General features: G+C 46.8%; 2 protein-coding genes across 2 annotated transcripts in view; one reads left to right on the forward strand and one right to left on the reverse strand.

Moving 5' to 3' along the window:
* LOC102930774 (class I histocompatibility antigen, F10 alpha chain) overlaps positions 1-21595 on the forward strand; it is a 1343638-nt gene that overhangs the window by 129492 nt on the left and 1192551 nt on the right. The gene's annotated exons all lie outside the window — the stretch shown is intronic.
* Positions 1-21595, reverse strand: part of LOC122465454 (E3 ubiquitin-protein ligase TRIM41-like) — a 55710-nt gene that overhangs the window by 22812 nt on the left and 11303 nt on the right. Inside the window, exons 5-11 of the mRNA XM_043545241.1 lie at positions 19304-19329; positions 18849-18964; positions 17484-17650; positions 14864-14889; positions 14409-14524; positions 9401-9567; positions 7894-7919 (exon numbers count right to left, since the gene is read on the reverse strand). Coding sequence (XP_043401176.1) covers positions 7894-7919; positions 9401-9567; positions 14409-14524; positions 14864-14889; positions 17484-17650; positions 18849-18964; positions 19304-19329 — 644 coding nt within the window. The remainder of the gene's footprint in view (positions 1-7893; positions 7920-9400; positions 9568-14408; positions 14525-14863; positions 14890-17483; positions 17651-18848; positions 18965-19303; positions 19330-21595) is intronic.

The raw sequence follows: 21595 nt of genomic DNA on the forward strand, positions 1-21595 counted from the left end.
ACCAAAGAACTTCTCCAAAATAATTCCTAGAGCAGATCCCTAAGAAAAACATGCAATCTCATTTACAAAATGGTCATTGATGGAGAATCCATCATGACCCTTGGTAAGTTGCTCCAATGGTTAATTACTCTTACTGTTAAAAATGTACGCCTTATTTCCTGTCTGAATTTGTCTTGCTTCAACATCCAGCCATTGGACTGCATTATACCTTTCTCTGCTAGACTGAAAAATCCATTATTAAATATGTATTTCCCATCTCAGGATGTATAGACTGTAATCAAGTCACCCATTAACCATCATCTTTTAAGCTAAGTAAATTGCGGTCTTTGAGTCTATCACTACAAAGCATGTTGTCTAGGCCTTTAACCATTCTTGTGGCTTTTCTCTGGAACCTCTGAATTTATCAACATCCTTCTTGAACAGTGGACATCAGAACTGAATGCAGCTTTCCAACAGTGGTCGCAACTGTGCCAAACACAGAGGTAAAATAAGTGCTCTGTTTCGACTCAAAATTCCGGTTTATGCATCCAAGGATCACATTAGTTCTTTTGGCCACAGCATCATAATGGGAGCTCGTGGTCATCTGATTATCCATCACCATGCTTAAATCTTTTCAAGAGACACTGCTTCCCAGGATAGAGTTCCTCATCCTGTAAGTATGGCCTACATTTCAAGGCATATATCTAGGATTGTTGGGCAGACTCTTCCATTTGTCACCAAATACCACAATGTTCTGATTCACTGACAGGACAGGTTGAGGAGGAGCTGTGGTTGGATCCAGAGTCATATTTGCTGTGGAGAGAGATTTTTTTACCGTCAGAGTTGGGAAAAAGTTTGGTCATTTCAGCAGTAGGATCTGCCCAACTCCAAGAACTGATCCATGGATCTCCCACACACAGAATTCACCAGAATTGAAATGGGAAACACCAGCATGGGATCCAGTAAACAACGCTGGGTTATTGTCTAATTTATGAACTAGTGTGAACTCAAGAAATGCTATTTCAATGAAAAATTTTCCAAAAATGCTCTACTAAATTTCCTGTCCCAGAGGATTAACTCTATCCCTGGCCCTGATAAGGCATAGCAATTTTCAAAACCATCTGTGTCTCCATGTGGATTTTAGAACACTTAGAAATATCAGCTGTTAAACAAGGAGCCTTGGTCTCCTTCAAAAAACTTCAAAAACTTCAAAAACAGACTCCAATGAGAGACGGCTGAATTGGAATTAATTTGCAAACTGGACACCATCAAATTAGGCTTGAACAAAGACTGGGAGTGGATGGGTCATTACAAAAAGTAAAACTATTTTCCCATGCTTATTTCCCCCCCACTGTCACTCACGCCTTCTTGTCAACTGTGGGAAATGGGTCATCCTGATTATCACTACAAAAGGTTTTTCTCTTCTGCTGATAACAGCTCACCTTAATTGATCACTCTCCTTATAGTGTGTATGGCAACACCCATTTTCATGTTCTCTGTGTATATCTATATCTTCCTACTGTATTTTCCACTGCATGCATCCGATGAAGTGGGTTTAGCCCACGAAAGCTTATGCTCAGATAAATTTGTTCGTCTCTAAGGTGACACAAGGACTCCTTGTTCTTTTTGCTGATACAGACTAACACAGCTAGCTCTCTGAAACCTGTCACCATGCAATGCACTGCATTTAGCCGTATGAAGTGGAAATCCATAAACTTCATGAAAAAACTCGTACAGATACAGACAGACTTCATCTTCCTTTCCAAAGGCAAACAGATGGGCATCATACCAAAGGACTAAAGGTAAAAAATCCACTATAATCTACATACCACACAGACTATGCTGACAAATTGTGCCACACACTCTCAAAGAAACTGCGGAACCACCTGATCAACATCCTATACAGCAAACAGGGAAAGATTAAGAATGGGCTCTCAGAACTGGATCCTCTCATAAAAAACCAACCTTCCACACAAACTTCCTCGTGGCTGGACTTTAGAAAAACTAGACAAGCCATTTACCACACACACTTTGCTTCTCTACAAAGGAAAAAGGACACAAAACTATCTAAACTACTACATGCCAAAAGGGACCACAACAGTGGTTCCCTTAACCCACCCACCAATATTGTTAATCTATCCAGCTATACTCTTAGCCCAGCAGAATAATCTGTCCTATCTCGGGGCCTCTCCTTCTGCCCCTCCACCCCCACAAACATGATACAGTTTTGTGGTGACCTAGAATCCTATTTTCGATATCTCCAACTCAAGGAATATTTCCAACACACCTCTGAACAACACACTAACCGACAGATACCTTCCTAGCAACACTACAAAAAGAAGGATTCTGCGTGGACTCCTCCTGAAGGTCGAAACAACAGACTGGACTTCTACATAGAGTGCTTCCGCCGACGTGCATGGGCTGAAATAGTGGAAAAGCAGCATCACTTGGCCCATAACCTCAGCCGTGCAGAACACAACACCATCCACAGCCTCAGGAACAACTCTGACATCCGAATCAAAAAGACTGACAAAGGAGGTGCTGTCGTCATCATGAAAAGGTCAGAATATGAAAAAGAGGCTGCTCGGCAGCTCTCCAACTCCACATTCTCCAGCCCATTCCCCTCTGATCCCACTCAGGGTTACCAAAAGAAACTATACCATCTGCTCAAGAAACTCCCTGAAAAAGCACAAGAACAAATCTGCACATACACACCCCTAGAACCCCGACCAGGGGTCTTCCATCTGCTACCCAAGATCCATAAACCTGGAAATCCTGGATGCCCCATCATCTCAGGCATTGCCACCCCGACAGCAGGATTGTCTGGCTACTTAGGCTCCCTCCTCAGGCCCTACGCCACCAGCACTCCCAGCTATCTTTGAGACACCACTGACTTTCTGAGGAAACTACAATCCATCGGTGATCTTCCTGAAAACACCATCCTGGCCACTATGGATGCAGAAGCCCTCTACACCAACATTCCACACAAAGATGGACTACAAGCCGTCAGGAACACTATCCCTGATAATGTCTCGGCAAACCTAGTGGCTGACCTTGTGACTTTGTCCTCACCCATAACTATTTCACATTTGGGGACAATGTATACCTTCAAATCAGTGGCACTGATAATGGGTACCCACATGGCCCCACAGTACGCCAACATTTTTATGTCTGACTTAGAACAACGCTTCCTCAGCTCTCGTCCCCTAATGCCCCTACTTGCGCTACATCGATGACATCTTCATCATCTGGACCCATGGAAAAGAAGCCCTTGAGGAATTCCACCATGATTTCAACAATTTCCATCCCACCATCAACCTCAGCCTGGACCAGTCCACACAAGAGATCCACTTCCTGGATACTACAATGCTAATAACCGATGGTCACATAAATACCACCCTATACCGGAAACCTTCTGACCACTATACTTAACGTACATGCCTCCAGCTTTCACCCTGACCACACCACACAATCTATTGTCTACAGCCAAGCTCTAAGATACAACCGCATTTGCTCCAACCCCTCAGACAGAGACAAACACCTACAAGATCTCTATCAAGCATCCTTACAACTACAATACCCACCTCCTGAAGTGAAGAAACAGATTGACAGAGCCAGAAGTCACCTACTACAGGACAGGCCCAACAAAGAAAGTAACAGAACGCCACTAGCCGTCACCTTCAGCCCCCAACTAAAACCTCTCCAGTGCATCATCAAGGATCTACAACCTATCCTGAAGGATGATCCCTCACTCTCACAGATATTGGGAGACAGGCCAGTCCTTGCTTACAGACAGACCCCCAACCTGAAGCAAATACTCACCAGCAACCACACACCACATAACACAACCACTAACCTAGGAACCTATCCTTGCAGCAAAGTCTGTTGCCAACTGTGTCCACATATCTATTCAGGGGACACCATCATAGGACCTAATCACATCTGCCACACTATCAGAGGCTTGTTCACCTGCACATCTACCAATATGATACATGCCATCATATGCCAGCAATGCCCCTCTGCCAGGTACATTGGCCAAACCGGACAGTCTCTACGTAAAAGAATAAATGGACACAAATCAGACGTCAAGAATTATAACATTCAAAAACCAGTCGGAGAACACTTCAATCTCCCTGGTCACTCAAATACAGACCTAAAAGTTGATATATTACAATAAAAACACTTCAAAAACAGACTCCAATGAGAGACTGCTAAATTGGAATTAATTTGCAAACTGGACACCATCAAATTAGGCTTGAACAAAGACTGGGAGTGGATGGGTCATTACAAAAAGTAAAACTATTTTCCCATGCTTATTTCCCCCCCTACTGTCACTCACGCCTTCTTGTCAACTGTGGGAAATGGGTCATCCTGATTATCACTACAAAAGGTTTTTCTCTTCTGCTGATAATAGCTCACCTAAATTGATCACTCTCGTTATAGTGTGTATGGCAATACCCATTTTTCATGTTCTCTCTCTGTGTGTGTATATATATATATATATTCCTACTGTATTTTCCACTGCATGCGTCTGATGAAGTGGGTTTTAGCCCACGAAAGCTTATGCTCAAATACATTTGTTCGTCTCTAAGGTGCCATGAGTACTCCTCGTTTTTTTAGAGGAAATCAGCTCATTGTGGAAAAAATTTCTTGTTCTTGTTTTTTTTCTGACCACCAGCATCAAAAAATCCCCCTTGGGCCTGAAAGGCAAACTGTGCTCTCCCTTTGTATGCATAATCCCCAGTAATGAAAATTCTACAATTGCAACATCATGAACCCTTTTTGGGTCACATTCTGTACTTGAGTTATGTAGTGTGGCAGTTATAGATTCATAGATACTAAGGTCAGAAGGTACCATTATGATCATATAGTCCGACCTCCTGCACAACGCAGGCCACAGAATCTCACCCACCCACTCCTGCAATAAACCTCTCACCTATGTCTGAGCCATTGAAGTCCTCAAATAGTGGTTTAAAGACTTCAAGGAGCAGAGAATCCTCCAGCAAGTGACCCATGCCCCATGCTACAGAGGAAGGCGAAAAATCTCCAGGGCCTCTTCCAATCTGCCCTGGAGGAAAATTCCTTCCCGACCCCAAATATGGCGATCAGCTAAACCCTGAGCATATGGGCAAGACTCACAAGCCAGACACCCAGGAAAGAATTTTGCCAACTCCTGAGAGAAAAGGCTAGGCTGATTGGGGAAGCAGCCACAGCTGGGGCCAAGCCCCAATCAGGCCACACCTGGCCCTGTTATAAGGGCTCAGGGAGGGGCTGGGTTGGTGTTTCTCTAGCAGTGGAGAGAGAAGGACCTAGCTGCCTGGGAGCAGGGTACCAGAGGTAGAGTAGTGCTGGGGAAAGGCAAGAGGAGCTGGGGAGCTCAAGCCTGGCAACTCCCCAGGCTGCAGGTCTTGTGCAAGGCCTAAAGAAGGTACTGGGGCTGCAGAGGTGTGGTCTGGGGTTAGGCAGAGGCAGCTGGTCCAAACCCACCTTGCCAATGATGAGTGGCCATTACACACTGCAGTCTGCCCAGTGAAAGTCTGTCCAGTGCAGTCTGCCCAGATTATGACTGGCAGTAGCCACTGAGGCAAGGTGGGGATAAAGGGATGGGGGTTTCCCTGAGAGGGGAGACCCAGAGAGTGGGGTGCTGCTGGGGCAGAACTCTAAGGTCAAGGGGCACCGGAGTCCGGGAGGGACACAGGGCCTGAGGCAGGTGAGACACCGGCCAGTAGAGGGCGCTCTGAGTGCTGAAAGAGCTAAGTCCCAAGATGACCAGCAGGAGGTGCCGTGCCAGGGAGTCTCTACCTCGCTACAGGTTACATTTAAAAGGTTAATACACAATAAATGACAGATTGATTTTGCTATATAGACCAAGAGGAAGGGGACGGGGGGAAAGAAGGATAGGTCAGGGATTGGAGGACCTACATTCAATTCCCTGTCCCGTCACTGACTCCCTGGGTAAGCTGGGAAAGTAATTTAGTCTACATGGACCCCAGTTTCCCCCTCTGTAAAAAGGGGATAAGAGCACTTCCCTGCCTCACAGGGGAGTTGTGAGCATAAATATATTAAAGACTGGGAAGAGGTCAGATAAGTTCCGAAGACAGGAAAGAGGCTTCTTGAAACCATGGCTTATAACCAGAGCCTGTCAAAAATTGTCCAATAGAAAGTGTCAGAAAATGACATTTCACCAAAATTTAAACATTTCACAGGAACATGTAAATTCTGATTCAATTTAGTTTTGGGGCAAAAATTCAACAAGACCAAATTGTTCTGTTTTGACGTTTTTGGAAAAAGAATGCTTTGTTGTTTTTCATTTTATATTATATGTAATATGTTTTTAGAAGACAAAATATTTCATTTTTGTGAATGTTCTGAATGAAACAAAATGACATTTTTCAAAATTCCATTTAGGAGGAAATTTTTAAAAAAATGGGCTTTTGTCAAAACTATGGAATGTGCCACAAAATGGGAAATTAATTTCCCCCACAGCTCTATTTGCAACACAGATAGGACAAAATGTCGCTTATAGCCATGGATTAAACCATCTATAATACTGTCCACTGATGTGCTTATAACATCTATTCATCGTTTACTAACCATTTATAAGCCATATATCAATGGAACATGAATAGAGGATGTGCCCCTCACGTTGATTAGGCTCCAGCACCATCACCTGTAGCAGTGACGTCTCTGCTGGGCTAACAGGAGTAGAAAGCAGAACACGCTGTTCATGGCTGTAGCTGTTTTCTATGCTTTTTTAAGACTAAGTTTGGCAACATGAGTCTATATGTGTAGTTCCAGCTCTGCCCATTTTGGCCTGAGTGGAGGTACAGCCCAAATGCTGATCTGAGACCTGACAGGGGATAATCCAGCTCCTGACTGTGGGGTTCTTGGATAACCAATGTTTCCTGGGACAAGCAGCATCCCATAATCCTGCCTGAGGGAACAGGTGCCTGCTGGAGAGGAAAGGGACTTTCTAAAACACAAGGGGGTCCTCTCTGCTGCCCCCAAGGCTTGGGACTTTCTTTAAGATTTGTTTCATAGTGATCAGCTACATCCACATCACCTTTGGTGCCTATCATCCCTTGTCTTGTTTCCCCCGTACTTTCTCTGCTGAGCCTCTCTTGTTCCCAGGGCATTTCTCTAAGGCACCCTGATCTGCAGCTGCAGACAGTTACATTGGGTCAGTCACTGTTGGGCCATCTAAGAGAGAGGGAGCTTGAACTCTGGCCTCAGAGGGTGAGTCTGGAGTGAGGTGACTCTTAAGGAACTAGAGAAAGGCAAGGGGAATAGTTCTACCCTGCCCCACATGGAGCTCAGTGAGGGCACTGGGAGAGGTGGATAACAGGAGGATACCAGGCAACATTACACAAATACAATATTATCAGGTGCTAATGAACCCAGGGAATAACTAAACTGGATGCACTGATGAAGAGGCAGGAACCATTTTCCCGTCCCTGTGTTTTGTGTGGAGCCAGCCCCCATGGCCTCCCCCATGGTATCTCTAGCAGAGAAGCACTCACTTTTTTTAGTCCAGAGTCAGCAGCTCGATTCAGAAATGTGACCTTCGAATCTGAACAAAAGAGTTACTCTCATCATTCCTGCACTTTCAACATCCATACAACAAACACCATGCAGAAGAGAAGGCTGACAGAATACAGATTAAATGTTCGATGTGGGAGAGGGCAGGGGGATCTCCTCAAATAGCAGAGACTGTCCAAATGACTTTTCCTTCTCATTCTCTCCCATGAATTATCCACCCCTCCGGGGAATTAAATGACTTCAGTAAGAAGTTAAACACCACCAGGGCTATGGGGACAGAGGGACAGTGCCTGGGTCTTGCCAGGACATATTTTCAAGTTACAAATATGTTGTTGAACACTTCATAGCGCAGTCAAGGGCAACTCACAAACTAACCTTTGCCTAAGATCCAATACATACACCTAGAAAGGAAAAAGACAGCAAACGTCAGATAACTTGTTGCTAAGGCTTTCTCTGTTTTCTAAGTGGAGCCCAGTTAACTGGATATCAGTTAGTAAAACTGGTGCCAGTTACAGTGGACATTCTTCACGTGTTTTAAACTTCCTGTATAGAGAGAAGCTGTGAATGGATGTCTGTAACCTCCTTTGAAGCTTGCTAGCTCCTGGAGCACTGAACTGGGCCTCTAGGGATCCTACTCTCTGGACCACAGCGGCAATGGCTCTAGCCCACCTCTGGACACCATGGCCCAGCCTGCGTAGGGTCCCAGCCAGGGACAGAACAGACAGGAAACTCCTACAAACGCCAAAGGGGAGTTTTGGAGGGAGTAATTTATACGGACAATTTGCTGGGCCAGTGAAATGCCAGGACTGCTCCGTCCCTCATTGGCAGGGGACAGGCTGCCTCAGAGGCAAAGGGATTGTTTTGGTTTCACTTTGAGGCTGTTTGAGTTTGGAGCTGGGACAGGAGCAGCACAACCTGGGGAGTCTCTAATCAGCTGCCCTTCCACACAGAAGGGGACTTTGAAGTATTGTGGAATTCATTGTGTGGTCTGGGAGCAGCAGTCCTGCAGAGACCAGTGATCAGAGTGGCAGAGCCAGCCGACAAAAGGGAGCCAGGAGGGGACCCTTCCCCACGCAGGGATGAAGACACCATAAGAGAGCCCCTTGCTTTTTGTGTAACCTAGCTGACTTTCACAGCTCCACAGCCTTTGTTGCAGGGCTTATCCTCAGGATCCCATCTGCCTAGGCTGGTGCCAGGGAGGGAGCTGGGGGTTGTGCACTGGGGAATGCAGAGAGGTGGAGATTTTTTTATATTGTTCATGTTTTAGTATTTTAGTTACATTAAAACTTTCCTTCCCTAGAGCCTTTAGTTCCTATTCCCACTAAGCCCCCCACCCCTTTGTTATATTATTCTCTTTCAGTGTGGCATTTCATTGGTTGGGACTTATGAGTGGACTTTCTTGTTTGTGTGCTGGATTATATTCCTTTTCAACAGAGTAGTAGCATTAGTTATGTTCCCAAAGGACAGTGTCCCTGGGACCCACTCACAGAAAGGAGTGCCCTTGGGTGGTGGCACCAGGTGCTGAAATAAGAAACTCAGGAGCCAGGCCATGCAATGAGTGGGGAGAAGCCCCTGTGTTTAGCAAGCACCGAGGAAGAGGATTCAGTCAAGCCTTGGGAGAGAGGCTCCATGAACTTGTCTCCAGTTGAATTCCAGCCACTTCTCTGTTTTGTGAGAGTGACAATATATATTCCTTACCCATTTCAAAAGTGCCAGGAAACCAATTTTACAAGGGACAGGAGAGGAATTACAAGAATGCTGAAACTTGTCCCAAACAGAGTGATAATGAGGACCCCAGGGCATTGGACCAAGCCATCTGACTTTAGGCCACTGGACTTCCACACAGTAGTTTGAATATTTATGCTATATAACAAGTCCCTACCGCGATGCCCTCAGGTTCCTCCATCGTTGGACTTGCAGGGGGAGGTGTCATGTCCCGGGACGTTCTGTTGATACCATGTTTGGGAGTTTGCGTCTCTTCACCAGCATGACTTGAAGCCCCGTTCTGCTTCCCAGACACATTCACTCCAGCACTTTCTCTCTCTAGGGCTAAAATGATTTCTGGTGTTACTTACTCGATCCTGCTCTCCTCCAAGGAATCCTCTCTCTCTGCCACCAGCCCCTTTCCCTGCTGCCAGCTGGTACCAGCCTCTCTCAATACATGCCACCAACCATCACTGCTGCCAGATTCACCTCTCCACTGAATTACTGAGCCCAAGAGTCACTTTTACCTTGACATGTTCGTGGCTTCCTTTGGCCTAGTTTGATGGCTTCCAAGAGCCAGTGATTACAGATTTCAAACCCAGAAAGGATCATTGTGATCATCTAGTCTGACCCCCTGTGTAACACAGGCCAGAGGAATTTCGCAGAATAATGTATTTGGAATTAGAATAGATCTGTTTGATTTTTTTAAAGGCATATCGTGTTTTGTAGACTGTGAGAATCCACCTCAACCCTTGTCAATTTGTTCCAATGGTTAGTTACCATCCCCTTTAAACATATGCGCCTTATTTACAGTTTAAATATAGCTTGCTTCAGCATCGAGGATATTATATTGGCTTTCTCTGCTAGACTGAACCTGTCCAGGATACACTAAAGCAAAGCCCTTCCCATAATAATCGTTTTAGGGTCACCACGGGGCTCCACATTCCCAGAAGCGACCCCTAATCATCCCAGAGTCCTGCCTCGGAAAGAGGTGACACACAGGCCGCCTGCTGGACAAAAGCGCATTTTCTATGTTGTGTCCGTCTGTTGTCCCTTCTGCCTAGCCCAGACACTGTCAATAATCGGGCCTGATTGGGAGGGTCCTTCCCAAACTGAGGAGCTAGTATGTGCCATTTCCTCATGCTCCCTTTCATTTTGCCGTTTCACTCTGGACGCTCTTTCGTAAGGAAACGTGGCTTTTACCGAACTCCCCTGCGAATCCCCACATTGGCAGTGGAGATATCTAAGCTGCGGCCAGCATTTCACATCCACTGCTAGGCGAGAAAGATCCCCTGAACTCTGACCAAACATCCGGAGTCTGGAACAGGAGTCTGGAGTGAAAAGGCTCTTTTTAGCACCCAGTGAATGGGAGGGGAAAGCCCACCCCCCAGATGGAGACCGTTGTGAGCATTGGCAGAGGTCGGGGACTGAAGGGACAGCGGGTGTAGTGACACAGATACATTGTTTTCGTCCTCTCGCAAATCCAGATTATAAGTGAAGTCCTCCCGGAGGGACAGGCAGAGGCAAGATTCCATTTACTCACTTCTGTTTTCCTTGGAGCCGACCCGCAGAATCCGTGTCTGGCCAGCAGGGGATACGTGCTTCCTGCTTCTCAGTCCAGAGTCAAGTGATTCTTTTGGAGACGTGGAAACTTCAAATCTAAACATAATGTTTACTCCCATCATTCCTGCACTGCTGCATCATGAAACCAAGTCCCCAGGGAGAAAGAGCCTTTAGCATGTAGCTCAGAACTTTAACTGGGAAGGGGGTGTAGGACCTCTCCAAATGGCAGAGGGAATTCCTAAAATGATTTTCATTCCCTAGCATGAACGATCCACCCCTCCTGAGGAATTAAATCGCTTTAGTAAGAAGTGAAACACCCCCACGGCTATGGGGACGGAGGGACAGTGCCTGTGACTGGCCTGGCCTTATTTTCAAGTTGCAAATATGCTGTTTGGGACTTGACATAGTGCAATGAAAAGCGACTCACAAACTCACCTTTGCCTAAGGCCTGCTACACCCACCTAAAAGGGAAAAACAAAGACAGCAAACTTCAGATAACTTGTTGCTAAGGCTCTCTGTTTTCTAAGTGGAGCCCATTTAACTTAAAATCAATTAGCAAAACTGGTGCCCAACACTGTGAACGTTCTTCATTTGATTTAAACTTCTTTTTTCACGATAAAGCTTGAATTGACACCAATGTGACCCCCTTTGGAGTTTGGTAGCTCCTGTAACGCGGAACTGAGCCTCCTTGGGGTCCTACTCTGTGGACTACAGCAACAGTGGCTCCAGGGCCTCTGGACACCATGTCCCAGCCTGCTTGGGGTCCAGGACAGGGACAGAACAGACTGGAAACTCCTGCAAAAGCCAATTGTAAGTGTTGGAGGGAGTCTTTCATACAGAGAAAAAAGAAAAGGAGTACGTGTGGCACCTTAGATACTAACCAATTTATTTGAGTATAAGCTTTTGTGAGTATTCCTTTTCTTTTTGTGGATACAGACTAACGCGGCTGCTACTCTGAAACCTTTCATACAGAGATTTTGCTAGGCCAGTGAGGCGTCAGGACTTCTCCATCCCTAAGTGGAGGAGACAGGCTGCCTCAGAGGCAAAGGGATTTTTGTGTTTTCATTTTGGGGCTAAGTTTAGAGCTAGGATCAGGAGAGGAGCAACACGGCCTGGGGAGTTTGTACTCAGCTCCCTCTCCCCATACACAGGGCCCAGGGGACTCTGAACTATGAAGGGATTTAGTATGTCATCAGGGAGTGCCAGCCCTGTGCAGACCAGTGATCAGGGAGACAGAGAACCAATCCGGCATTGCTACCTCGTGCCTGCTGTCACCCCCACAGGACTCCACACCAGAGACCCAGGAAAGGACCCAGCCTCATCTGGCGGTGAAAACACTGCAAGGCAACCCCCTTTTGTTTATGCAGGCCTGCCCACCTTCGCATTGCTTCAGCACCCATTGCAGGACTTGTACTTAGCATCTCCTCTGCCTGTTAGCAGGCCAAGAAGGGGACTGGGAGTTGTGTGCAATGGGGAATGCGGGCAGTGGGGAATTTGTGATATTGTTGATGTTTTAGTTCATCTTAACCCCGTCCTTTCCTAGAGCCTTTGTTTGCTGTCCCCAATAATGTCCTCTGTATGACATTGTTCTTTTTGAGTTCAACATTTCATTGCTTAGGATTTTGTAGGAATGGATTTTGTTGTTCATGTGCTGGGTTATATTTCTCGGGAACAGTATAATGGAATTAATTATTTTCCCAAGAGATAGCACCCCTGTGTCCCAGGCACAGAGAAGAGTCACCTTGGTGGCGGCATCAGGCACCAAAATAAAGAACTCAGGAGCTAAATCCAGAGCCAGGAGGGGGAGAAGCTCCTCTAATTAGCAGGCTTCAGGTAGGTGGCTTCAGCCATGCCATGGGAGAGACGCTACATGAACTTGTCTGTAATAGAATTCCAGCCATTTCTGTGTTTTGTGAAAGTGACAAAAAATATTCCTCTCCTATGTAAAAGTTGTAGCATCCTAGTTTTTATATGGGACAGACGGTCAGTTACTGGTGTGCTGAAGCTTGTCCCAGGCAGAGCTGGGGCCTTCGACTTGGTTGGAGGACAATGTGGTTAGACCTTGTTAATATTGTAACAGAGAAAACACGTACATTTGAGTTCTCCCTAAGTGTATAACAAAGTGCAGACCATGGGACCTGATACAGTGCCAGACTTCCTACTGACTGACCCCAGGGCATTGCGTCAAGCCATTTGACTTTATGCCAGTGGATTTCCTCATAGTAGTTTGAATATTTACACTTATAACCAGTACCTACCTGGCTGTCCTCAGCTTCCTCCACTGCTGGATTCACAGTGGGAGGTGTCAGGTCCTGGGATGTTTCACTGATACCACGTTTGGGAGTTTGCGTCTTTTCAACAACATGACTTGAACCCCTGTTCGGCTTCCCAGACACGTTCTCTCCAGTACTTTCTCTCTCTAGGAGCAAAATTTTTTCTGGTGTTACTTACTCGACCCTGCTCTCCTCCAAGGAATCCTCTCTCTCTGCCACCAGCCCCTTTCCCTGCTGCCAAATGGTAACAGCATCTCTCAATACATGCCACCAACCATCACTGCTGCCAGATTCACCTCTCCACTGAATTACTGAGCCCAAGAGTCACTTTTACCTTGACATGTTCGTGGCTTCCTTTGGCCTAGTTTGATGGCTTCCAAGAGCCAGTGATTACAGATTTCAAACCCAGAAAGGATCATTGTGATCATCTAGTCTGACCCCCTGTGTAACACAGGCCAGAGGAATTTCGCAGAATAATGTATTTGGAATTAGAATAGATCTGTTTGATTTTTTTAAAGGCATATCGTGTTTTGTAGACTGTGAGAATCCACCTCAACCCTTGTCAATTTGTTCCAATGGTTAGTTACCATCCCCTTTAAACATATGCGCCTTATTTACAGTTTAAATATAGCTAGCTTCAGCATCGAGGATATTATTTTGGCTTTCTCTGCTTGACTGAACCTGTCCAGGATACACTAAAGCAAAGCCCTTCCCATAATAATCGTTTTAGGGTCACCACGGGGCTCCACACTCCCAGAAGCGACCCCTAATCATCCCAGAGTCCTGCCTCGGAAAGAGGTGACACACAGGCCGCCTGCTGGACAAAAGTGCATTTTCTACGTTGTGTCCGTCTGTTGTCCCTCCTGCCTGGCCCAGACACTGTCAATAATCGGGCCTGATTGGGAGGGTCCTTCCCAAACTGAGGAGCTAGTATGTGCCATTTCCTCATGCTCCCTTTCATTTTGCCGTTTCACTCTGGACGCTCTTTCGTAAGGAAACGTGGCTTTTACCGAACTCCCCTGCGAATCCCCACATTGGCAGTGGAGATATCTAAGCTGCGGCCAGCATTTCACATCCACTGCTAGGCGAGAAAGATCCCCTGAACTCTGACCAAACATCCGGAGTCTGGAACAGGAGTCTGGAGTGAAAAGGCTCTTTTTAGCACCCAGTGAATGGGAGGGGAAAGCCCACCCCCCAAATGGAGACCGTTGTGAGAACTGGCAGAGGTCGGGGACTGAAGGGACAGCGGGTGTAGTGACACAGATACATTGTTTTCGTCCTCTCACAAATCCAGATTATAAGTGAAGTCCTCCCGGAGGGACAGGCAGAGGCAGAATTCCCTTTACTCACTTCTGTTTTCCTTGGAGCCGACCCGCAGAATCCGTGTCTGGCCAGCAGGGGATACATGCTTCCTGCTTCTCAGTCCAGGGTCAAGTGATTCTTTTGGAGACGTGGAAACTTCAAATCTAAACATAACGTTTACTCCCATCATTCCTGCACTGCTGCATCATGAAACCAGCTCCCCAGGGAGAAAGAGCCTTTAGCATGTAGCTCAGAACTTTAACTGGGAAGGGGGTGTAGGACCTCTCCAAATGGCAGAGGGAATTCCTAAAATGATTTTCATTCCCTAGCATGAACGATCCACCCCTCCTGAGGAATTAAATCGCTTTAGTAAGAAGTGAAACACCCCCATGGCTATGGGGACGGAGGGACAGTGCCTGTGACTGGCCTGGCCTTATTTTCAAGTTGCAAATATGCTGTTTGGGACTTGACATAGTGCAATGAAAAGAAACTCACAAACTCACCTTTGCCTAAGGCCTGCTACACCCACCTAAAAGGGAAAAACAAAGACAGCAAACTTCAGATAACTTGTTGCTAAGGCTTTCTCTGTTTTCTAAGTGGAGCCCTGTTAGGATATAGATATTCAGGCCTGTCGGTAAAGGCTTGTACTTTAAGAATTTATGTGTATTCTTATCACTTGGCTAGTTATAGAGCTATAAAAGAAAGAATCAAAATCACTGTCTGCCGGTGTAAGGTCCTTCTCTCACCGTGACGGTCTGAGGCCCTGTTCTTAGGCTAAGGCCTTTGGCTAAGCAGCAGAGGCAGCCATAAGCTGGGAAGCGACCGGTCACTTCCTCACATCCCAAGCTAGTCCCATTGAAAGAAGGTGCCATTGGGCTGTTAGGATACAATCCTGTCCTGATAATTCCTATCACCTCCAGAGAAACGGAAATGCCTAGAAGATGTAAAAGGAAATTTAGGTTGATAGTTTTCTGTCTGGTAAGAACTCACTTATCAATAGACACAGCTGGGAAACTCTTATGTCTTTATAGATGTAGCTGTGAAATCCTCACTTCTGTATTGTTTTGTCATTAGAGTTCCCACTTTGCTATTGTTTATCTGTATAATCTCTGTCTGGTTCTGTGATTGCTTCTGTCTGCTGTATAATTAATTTTGCTGGGTGTAATCTAATTAAGGTGGTGGGATATAATTGGTTAGCTAATCATGTTACAATACGTTTGGATTGGTTAGTTAAATTTCAGTAGAATGATTGGTTAAGGTATAGCTAAGAATATTAGTATATAAATTAGGGGCAAACAGGAAGTAAGTTGGGATTCAAAAATAAGGAAAAAGGAACTTGGATTTAAGCTTGCTGGAAGTTCACCCCAATAAACATTGAATTGTTTGCACCTTCGGACTTCGGGTATTGTTGCTCTCTGTTCATGCGAGAAGAACCAGGGAAGTGGGAGAGTGAAGGAATTAACTTAAAATCAATTAGCAAAACTGGTGCCCAACACTGTGAACGTTCTTCATTTGATTTAAACTTCTTTGTTCATGATAAAGCTTGAATTGACATCAGTGTGACCCCCTTTGGCGTTTGGTAGCTCCTGTAACACCGAACTGAGCCTCCTTAGGGTCCTACTCTGTGGACGACAGCAACACTGGCTCCAGGGCCTCTGGACACCATGTCCCAGCCTGCATGGGGTCCAGGACAGGGAGAGAACAGACTGGAAACTCCTGCAAAAGCCAATGGGGTGTTTTGGAGGGCATGGTTTCTACAGACAGTCTTTATAGCCAACGAGGTGTCAGGACTGCTCAGTCCCTCAGTGGGAGGGGACAGGCTGCCTCGGCGGCAAAGGGATTGTTCTGTTTTTCACTTTGGGGCTGTTTAAATTTAGAGCTGGGATGGGGAGAGGAGCAAAACAGCCTAAGGAGTTTGTAATCAGGTCCCACGCCCCATACACAGGGGGACTTAGAATTATGGTGGGGTTAGTATGTCATCGGTGAGTGCCAGCCCTGCAGAGACCAGTGATTAGGGAGGTAGAGCCAGCTGACACCCCCACATGACTCCAGACCACTGAGCCAGGAGACAACCCTGTCTCACCCAGGGCAGGGGTGAAAAAAAGGGAATCCGTTTCTTTTTCTATAAGCCTGCCCACCTTGACATGGCTTCAGCACTCATTGCAGGATTTGTCCCTCAGCATCCCATCTGCCAAGCAGGAGCTGGGGGTTGTGTTCAAGGGCAATGCAGGAAAGTGGGGAATTTGTCATATTCTTGATGTTTTAGTTCATCTTAACCCCGTCCTTCTTTAGAGCCTTTGTTTGCTGTCCCCAATAATGTCCTCTGTATCACATTTTTCTTTTTGAGTGCAACATTTCATTCGATGGGGCTTGTATGAATGGATTTTGTTGTTCATGTGCTGGGTTATATTCCTTGTAAACAGAATCATGGAATAAGTAAGTTTCCAAAGCGACAGCAGCTCTTGTGTCCCAGGCATAGAGAGGAGTCACCCTGAATGAAAGCACTGGGTGCTAGACTAGAAGCTAGAAGCCCAGCCATGTGAGCAGGGTACAGATGTCCCTGTGATTAACAAGCACCAGGGAGGAGCCTTCAGCCAGGCCTTGGGAGAGAGGCTCCACGAATTTGTTTCCAATTGAATTCCAGCCACTTCTATGTTTTGTGAAAGTGATAATAAATATTCCTTTCCCATTTCCAAAGTAACAGCAACCCAACTTTAGATGGGACAGGAGAGGAATTACAAGAATGCTGAAACTTGTCCCAGAAGAGCGGTAATAAGGTTTGGGGCCTTTGGATGGTTTAGACAACAATGGGGTTAGACCTAACCTGTGAACCTGTAAAAGAGAAAACATGAACATTAGTAAAAAGAAAAGGAGTACTTAGTCTCTAAGGTGCCACAAGTCCTCCTTTTCTTCTTGCGAATACAGACTAACACGGCTGCTACTCTGAAACATGAACATAAGTGTTTCCCTTAAGTATATAACAAAGTGCATAGCAGGGGACCTGATCCAATGCCCAGCCTTCCTGCTCACTGACCCCAGGGCATTGGGCCAAGCCATCTGACTTTAGGCCACTGGACTTCCACACAGTAGTTTGAATATTTATGCTATATAACAAGTCCCTACCTCGATGCCCTCAGGTTCCTCCATCGTTGGACTTGCAGGGGGAGGTGTCATGTCCCGGGACGTTCTGTTGATACCATGTTTGGGAGTTTGCGTCTCTTCACCAGCATGACTTGAAGCCCCGTTCTGCTTCTCAGACACATTCACTCCAGCACTTTCTCTCTCTAGGGCTAAAATGATTTCTGGTGTTACTTACTCGATCCTGCTCTCCTCCAAGGAATCCTCTCTCTCTGCCACCAGCCCCTTTCCCTGCTGCCAGCTGGTACCAGCCTCTCTCAATACATGCCACCAACCATCACTGCTGCCAGATTCACCTCTCCACTGAATTACTGAGCCCAAGAGTCACTTTTACCTTGACATGTTCGTGGCTTCCTTTGGCCTAGTTTGATGGCTTCCAAGAGCCAGTGATTACAGATTTCAAACCCAGAAAGGATCATTGTGATCATCTAGTCTGACCCCCTGTGTAACACAGGCCAGAGGAATTTCGCAGAATAATGTATTTGGAATTAGAATAGATCTGTTTGATTTTTTTAAAGGCATATCGTGTTTTGTAGACTGTGAGAATCCACCTCAACCCTTGTCAATTTGTTCCAATGGTTAGTTACCATCCCCTTTAAACATATGCGCCTTATTTACAGTTTAAATATAGCTTGCTTCAGCATCGAGGATATTATATTGGCTTTCTCTGCTAGACTGAACCTGTCCAGGATACACTAAAGCAAAGCCCTTCCCATAATAATCGTTTTAGGGTCACCACGGGGCTCCACATTCCCAGAAGCGACCCCTAATCATCCCAGAGCCCTGCCTCGGAAAGAGGTGACACACAGGCCGCCTGCTGGACAAAAGCGCATTTTCTATGTTGTGTCCGTCTGTTGTCCCTTCTGCCTAGCCCAGACACTGTCAATAATCGGGCCTGATTGGGAGGGTCCTTCCCAAACTGAGGAGCTAGTATGTGCCATTTCCTCATGCTCCCTTTCATTTTGCCGTTTCACTCTGGACGCTCTTTCGTAAGGAAACGTGGCTTTTACCGAACTCCCCTGCGAATCCCCACACTGGCAGTGGAGATATCTAAGCTGCGGCCAGCATTTCACATCCACTGCTAGGCGAGAAAGATCCCCTGAACTCTGACCAAACATCCGGAGTCTGGAACAGGAGTCTGGAGTGAAAAGGCTCTTTTTAGCACCCAGTGAATGGGAGGGGAAAGCCCACCCCCCAAATGGAGACCGTTGTGAGCACTGGCAGAGGTCGGGGACTGAAGGGACAGCGGGTGTAGTGACACAGATACATTGTTTTCGTCCTCTCACAAATCCAGATTATAAGTGAAGTACTCCCGGAGGGACAGGCAGAGGCAAGATTCCATTTACTCACTTCTGTTTTCCTTGGAGCCGACCCGCAGAATCCGTGTCTGGCCAGCAGGGGATACATGCTTCCTGCTTCTCAGTCCAGAGTCAAGTGATTCTTTTGGAGACGTGGAAACTTCAAATCTAAACATAACGTTTACTCCCATCATTCCTGCACTGCTGCATCATGAAACCAGCTCCCCAGGGAGAAAGAGCCTTTAGCATGTAGCTCAGAATTTTAACTGGGAAGGGGGTGTAGGACCTCTCCAAATGGCAGAGGGAATTCCTAAAATGATTTTCATTCCCTAGCATGAACGATCCACCCCTCCTGAGGAATTAAATCGCTTTAGTAAGAAGTGAAACACCCCCACGGCTATGGGGATGGAGGGACAGTGCCTGTGACTGGCCTGGCCTTATTTTCAAGTTGCAAATATGCTGTTTGGGACTTGACATAGTGCAATGAAAAGCAACTCACGAACTCACCTTTGCCTAAGGCCTGCTACACCCACCTAAAAGGGAAAAACAAAGACAGCAAACTTCAGATAACTTGTTGCTAAGGAAAGGAGTACTTGTGGCACCTTAGAGACTAACCAGTTTATTTGAGCATGAGCTTTCGTGAGCTACAGCTCACTTCATCAGGCGATGAAGTGAGCTGTAGCTCACGAAAGCTCATGCTCAAATAAACTGGTTAGTCTCTAAGGTGCCACAAGTACTCCTTTTCTTTTTGCGAATACAGACTAACACGGCTGTTACTCTGAAACCTGTCATTGTTGCTAAGGCTTTCTCTGTTTTCTAAGTGGAGCCCATTTAACTTAAAATCAATTAGCAAAACTGGTGCCCAACACTGTGAACGTTCTTCATTTGATTTAAACTTCTTTTTTCATGATAAAGCTTGAATTGACACCAATGTGCCCCCCTTTGGAGTTTGGTAGCTCCTGTAATGCGGAACTGAGCCTCCTTGGGGTCCTACTCTGTGGACTACAGCAACAGTGGCTCCAGGGCCTCTGGACACCATGTCCCAGCCTGCTTGGGGTCCAGGACAGGGATAGAACAGACTGGAAACTCCTGCAAAAGCCACTGGGGTGTTTTGGAGGCCTTGACTCCTACAGACGGTTTGCTGGACCAATAAGGTACCAGGACTGCTCTGTCCCTCAGTGGGAGGGGACAGGCTGCCACAGAGGGAAAGGGATTGTCTTGTTTCCACTTTGGGGCTGATCATGTTTAGAGCTGGGTCTGGGAGAGGAGCAACTTGGCCTGGGGAGTTTGTAATCAGCTCCCTCTCCCCATACACAGGGACACATTGAACTATGATGGGGCTGAGTATGTCATCCGGGAGTGCCAGTGATCAGGGAGACAGAGACCCATCAGCAACAGCTGCCTAGGGTTCCCTAACACCCCCACATAAATCCAGACCCGGGAGCCAGGAGATGACTCTGTCTCACCCAAGGGTGAAAAAAAGGGAACCCATTTCTTTTTATATCAGCTGCCTGCTCACCTTCACACTGCTTCCGCATTGGCTGCAGGGCTTGTCCTAGCATCCCATCTGCCTGGTACGGTGCCAAGGAGGGAACTACAGTTTGTGTGCAGTGGGGAATTCTGGGAGGTGGGGAATGTGTTATGTTGTTGATGTTTAAAGTCATTTTAGCCCTGTCCTACCCTAGAGCCTTTGTTTGCTGTCCCCAGTGTCCCCTGCACTGCATTGTTCCTCCTGAATGCAGCATTTCATTGGCTGGGTCTTGTATGGATGGATTTTGTTGTTCCTGTTCTGGGTTATATTCCTTGTGAACAGAATTAGGCCTTGTCTACACGGGCACTTTACCGTGCTGAAACTTTCTCGCTCCGGGGTGGGAAAAAACCCACCCCCCGAGCGATGCAAGGTTCAGCTCTCTCAAGTGCCAGGGGAGTCGCGGCGCCAGGGCTGGGAACCGCGCTCCCAGTGCTGGTAGCTACGCCCCTCGTGGGGGTGGCTTTTTCAGAGCGCAGGGAGAGCCCTCTCCCAGCGCTGTTGCCACGACTACACAGCAACGTTTGCCGCAGCAGCGCTTTAACATCGTTAGTGTAGACAAAGCCTTAGTTATCTTCCCAAGGGACAGTGCCCCGGGAGCGACCTGGGGGGGTGGCACCAGGAGCAGAATGAAAGAACCCCGGAGCCAAGCCATGCAATGAGAGGGGAGAAGCCCCTCTGATTAGCACGCACCAGGAGGAGCCTTCAGCCCGGCCTTCAGAGAGAGGCTCCAGACTAACACGGCTGCTACTCTGAATCCATGAACTTGTTTCCAATAGACTCAGCCATTTCTGTGTTTTGTGAAGGTGATAATGAAGCTCCTCTCCCATTTCAAAAGTTCCAGCATCCTAGTTGTAGATGGAATTTTTGAGGGGAATTAAAAGAATTCTGAATCTTGTCCCAGACAGAGCAGTAATGAGGGCTGGGGACTTTAGGTGGGTTGGACAACAATGGGGTTAGACACAACCTGTGAACACTGTGACAGAGAAAACATTAGACTTGTACTGTAGAACAACGGGCAGACCACGGGACCTGATTCAGTGCTCCGCCTTTCTACTAACTGACCCCAGGGCATTGGGTCAAGCCACTTGACTTTAGTCCGGTGGCCAGGGCCGGATTAAGAAAGGGGCTTTAGGGGCTGCAGCCCAGGACCCCGGGCTAAGGGGATCCCCGCAAAAAAATCTCCAGGCTGCCTCCAGATCTTTTCGTGGGGCCCCCTTAGCCCAGGACGTGGCATGCAGCCACTAGAGCCCCTGCATTATCTGGCCCTG

The sequence above is a fragment of the Chelonia mydas genome, chromosome 4, assembly GCF_015237465.2.
Source record: "Chelonia mydas isolate rCheMyd1 chromosome 4, rCheMyd1.pri.v2, whole genome shotgun sequence".
NCBI lineage: Eukaryota > Metazoa > Chordata > Testudines > Cheloniidae > Chelonia > Chelonia mydas.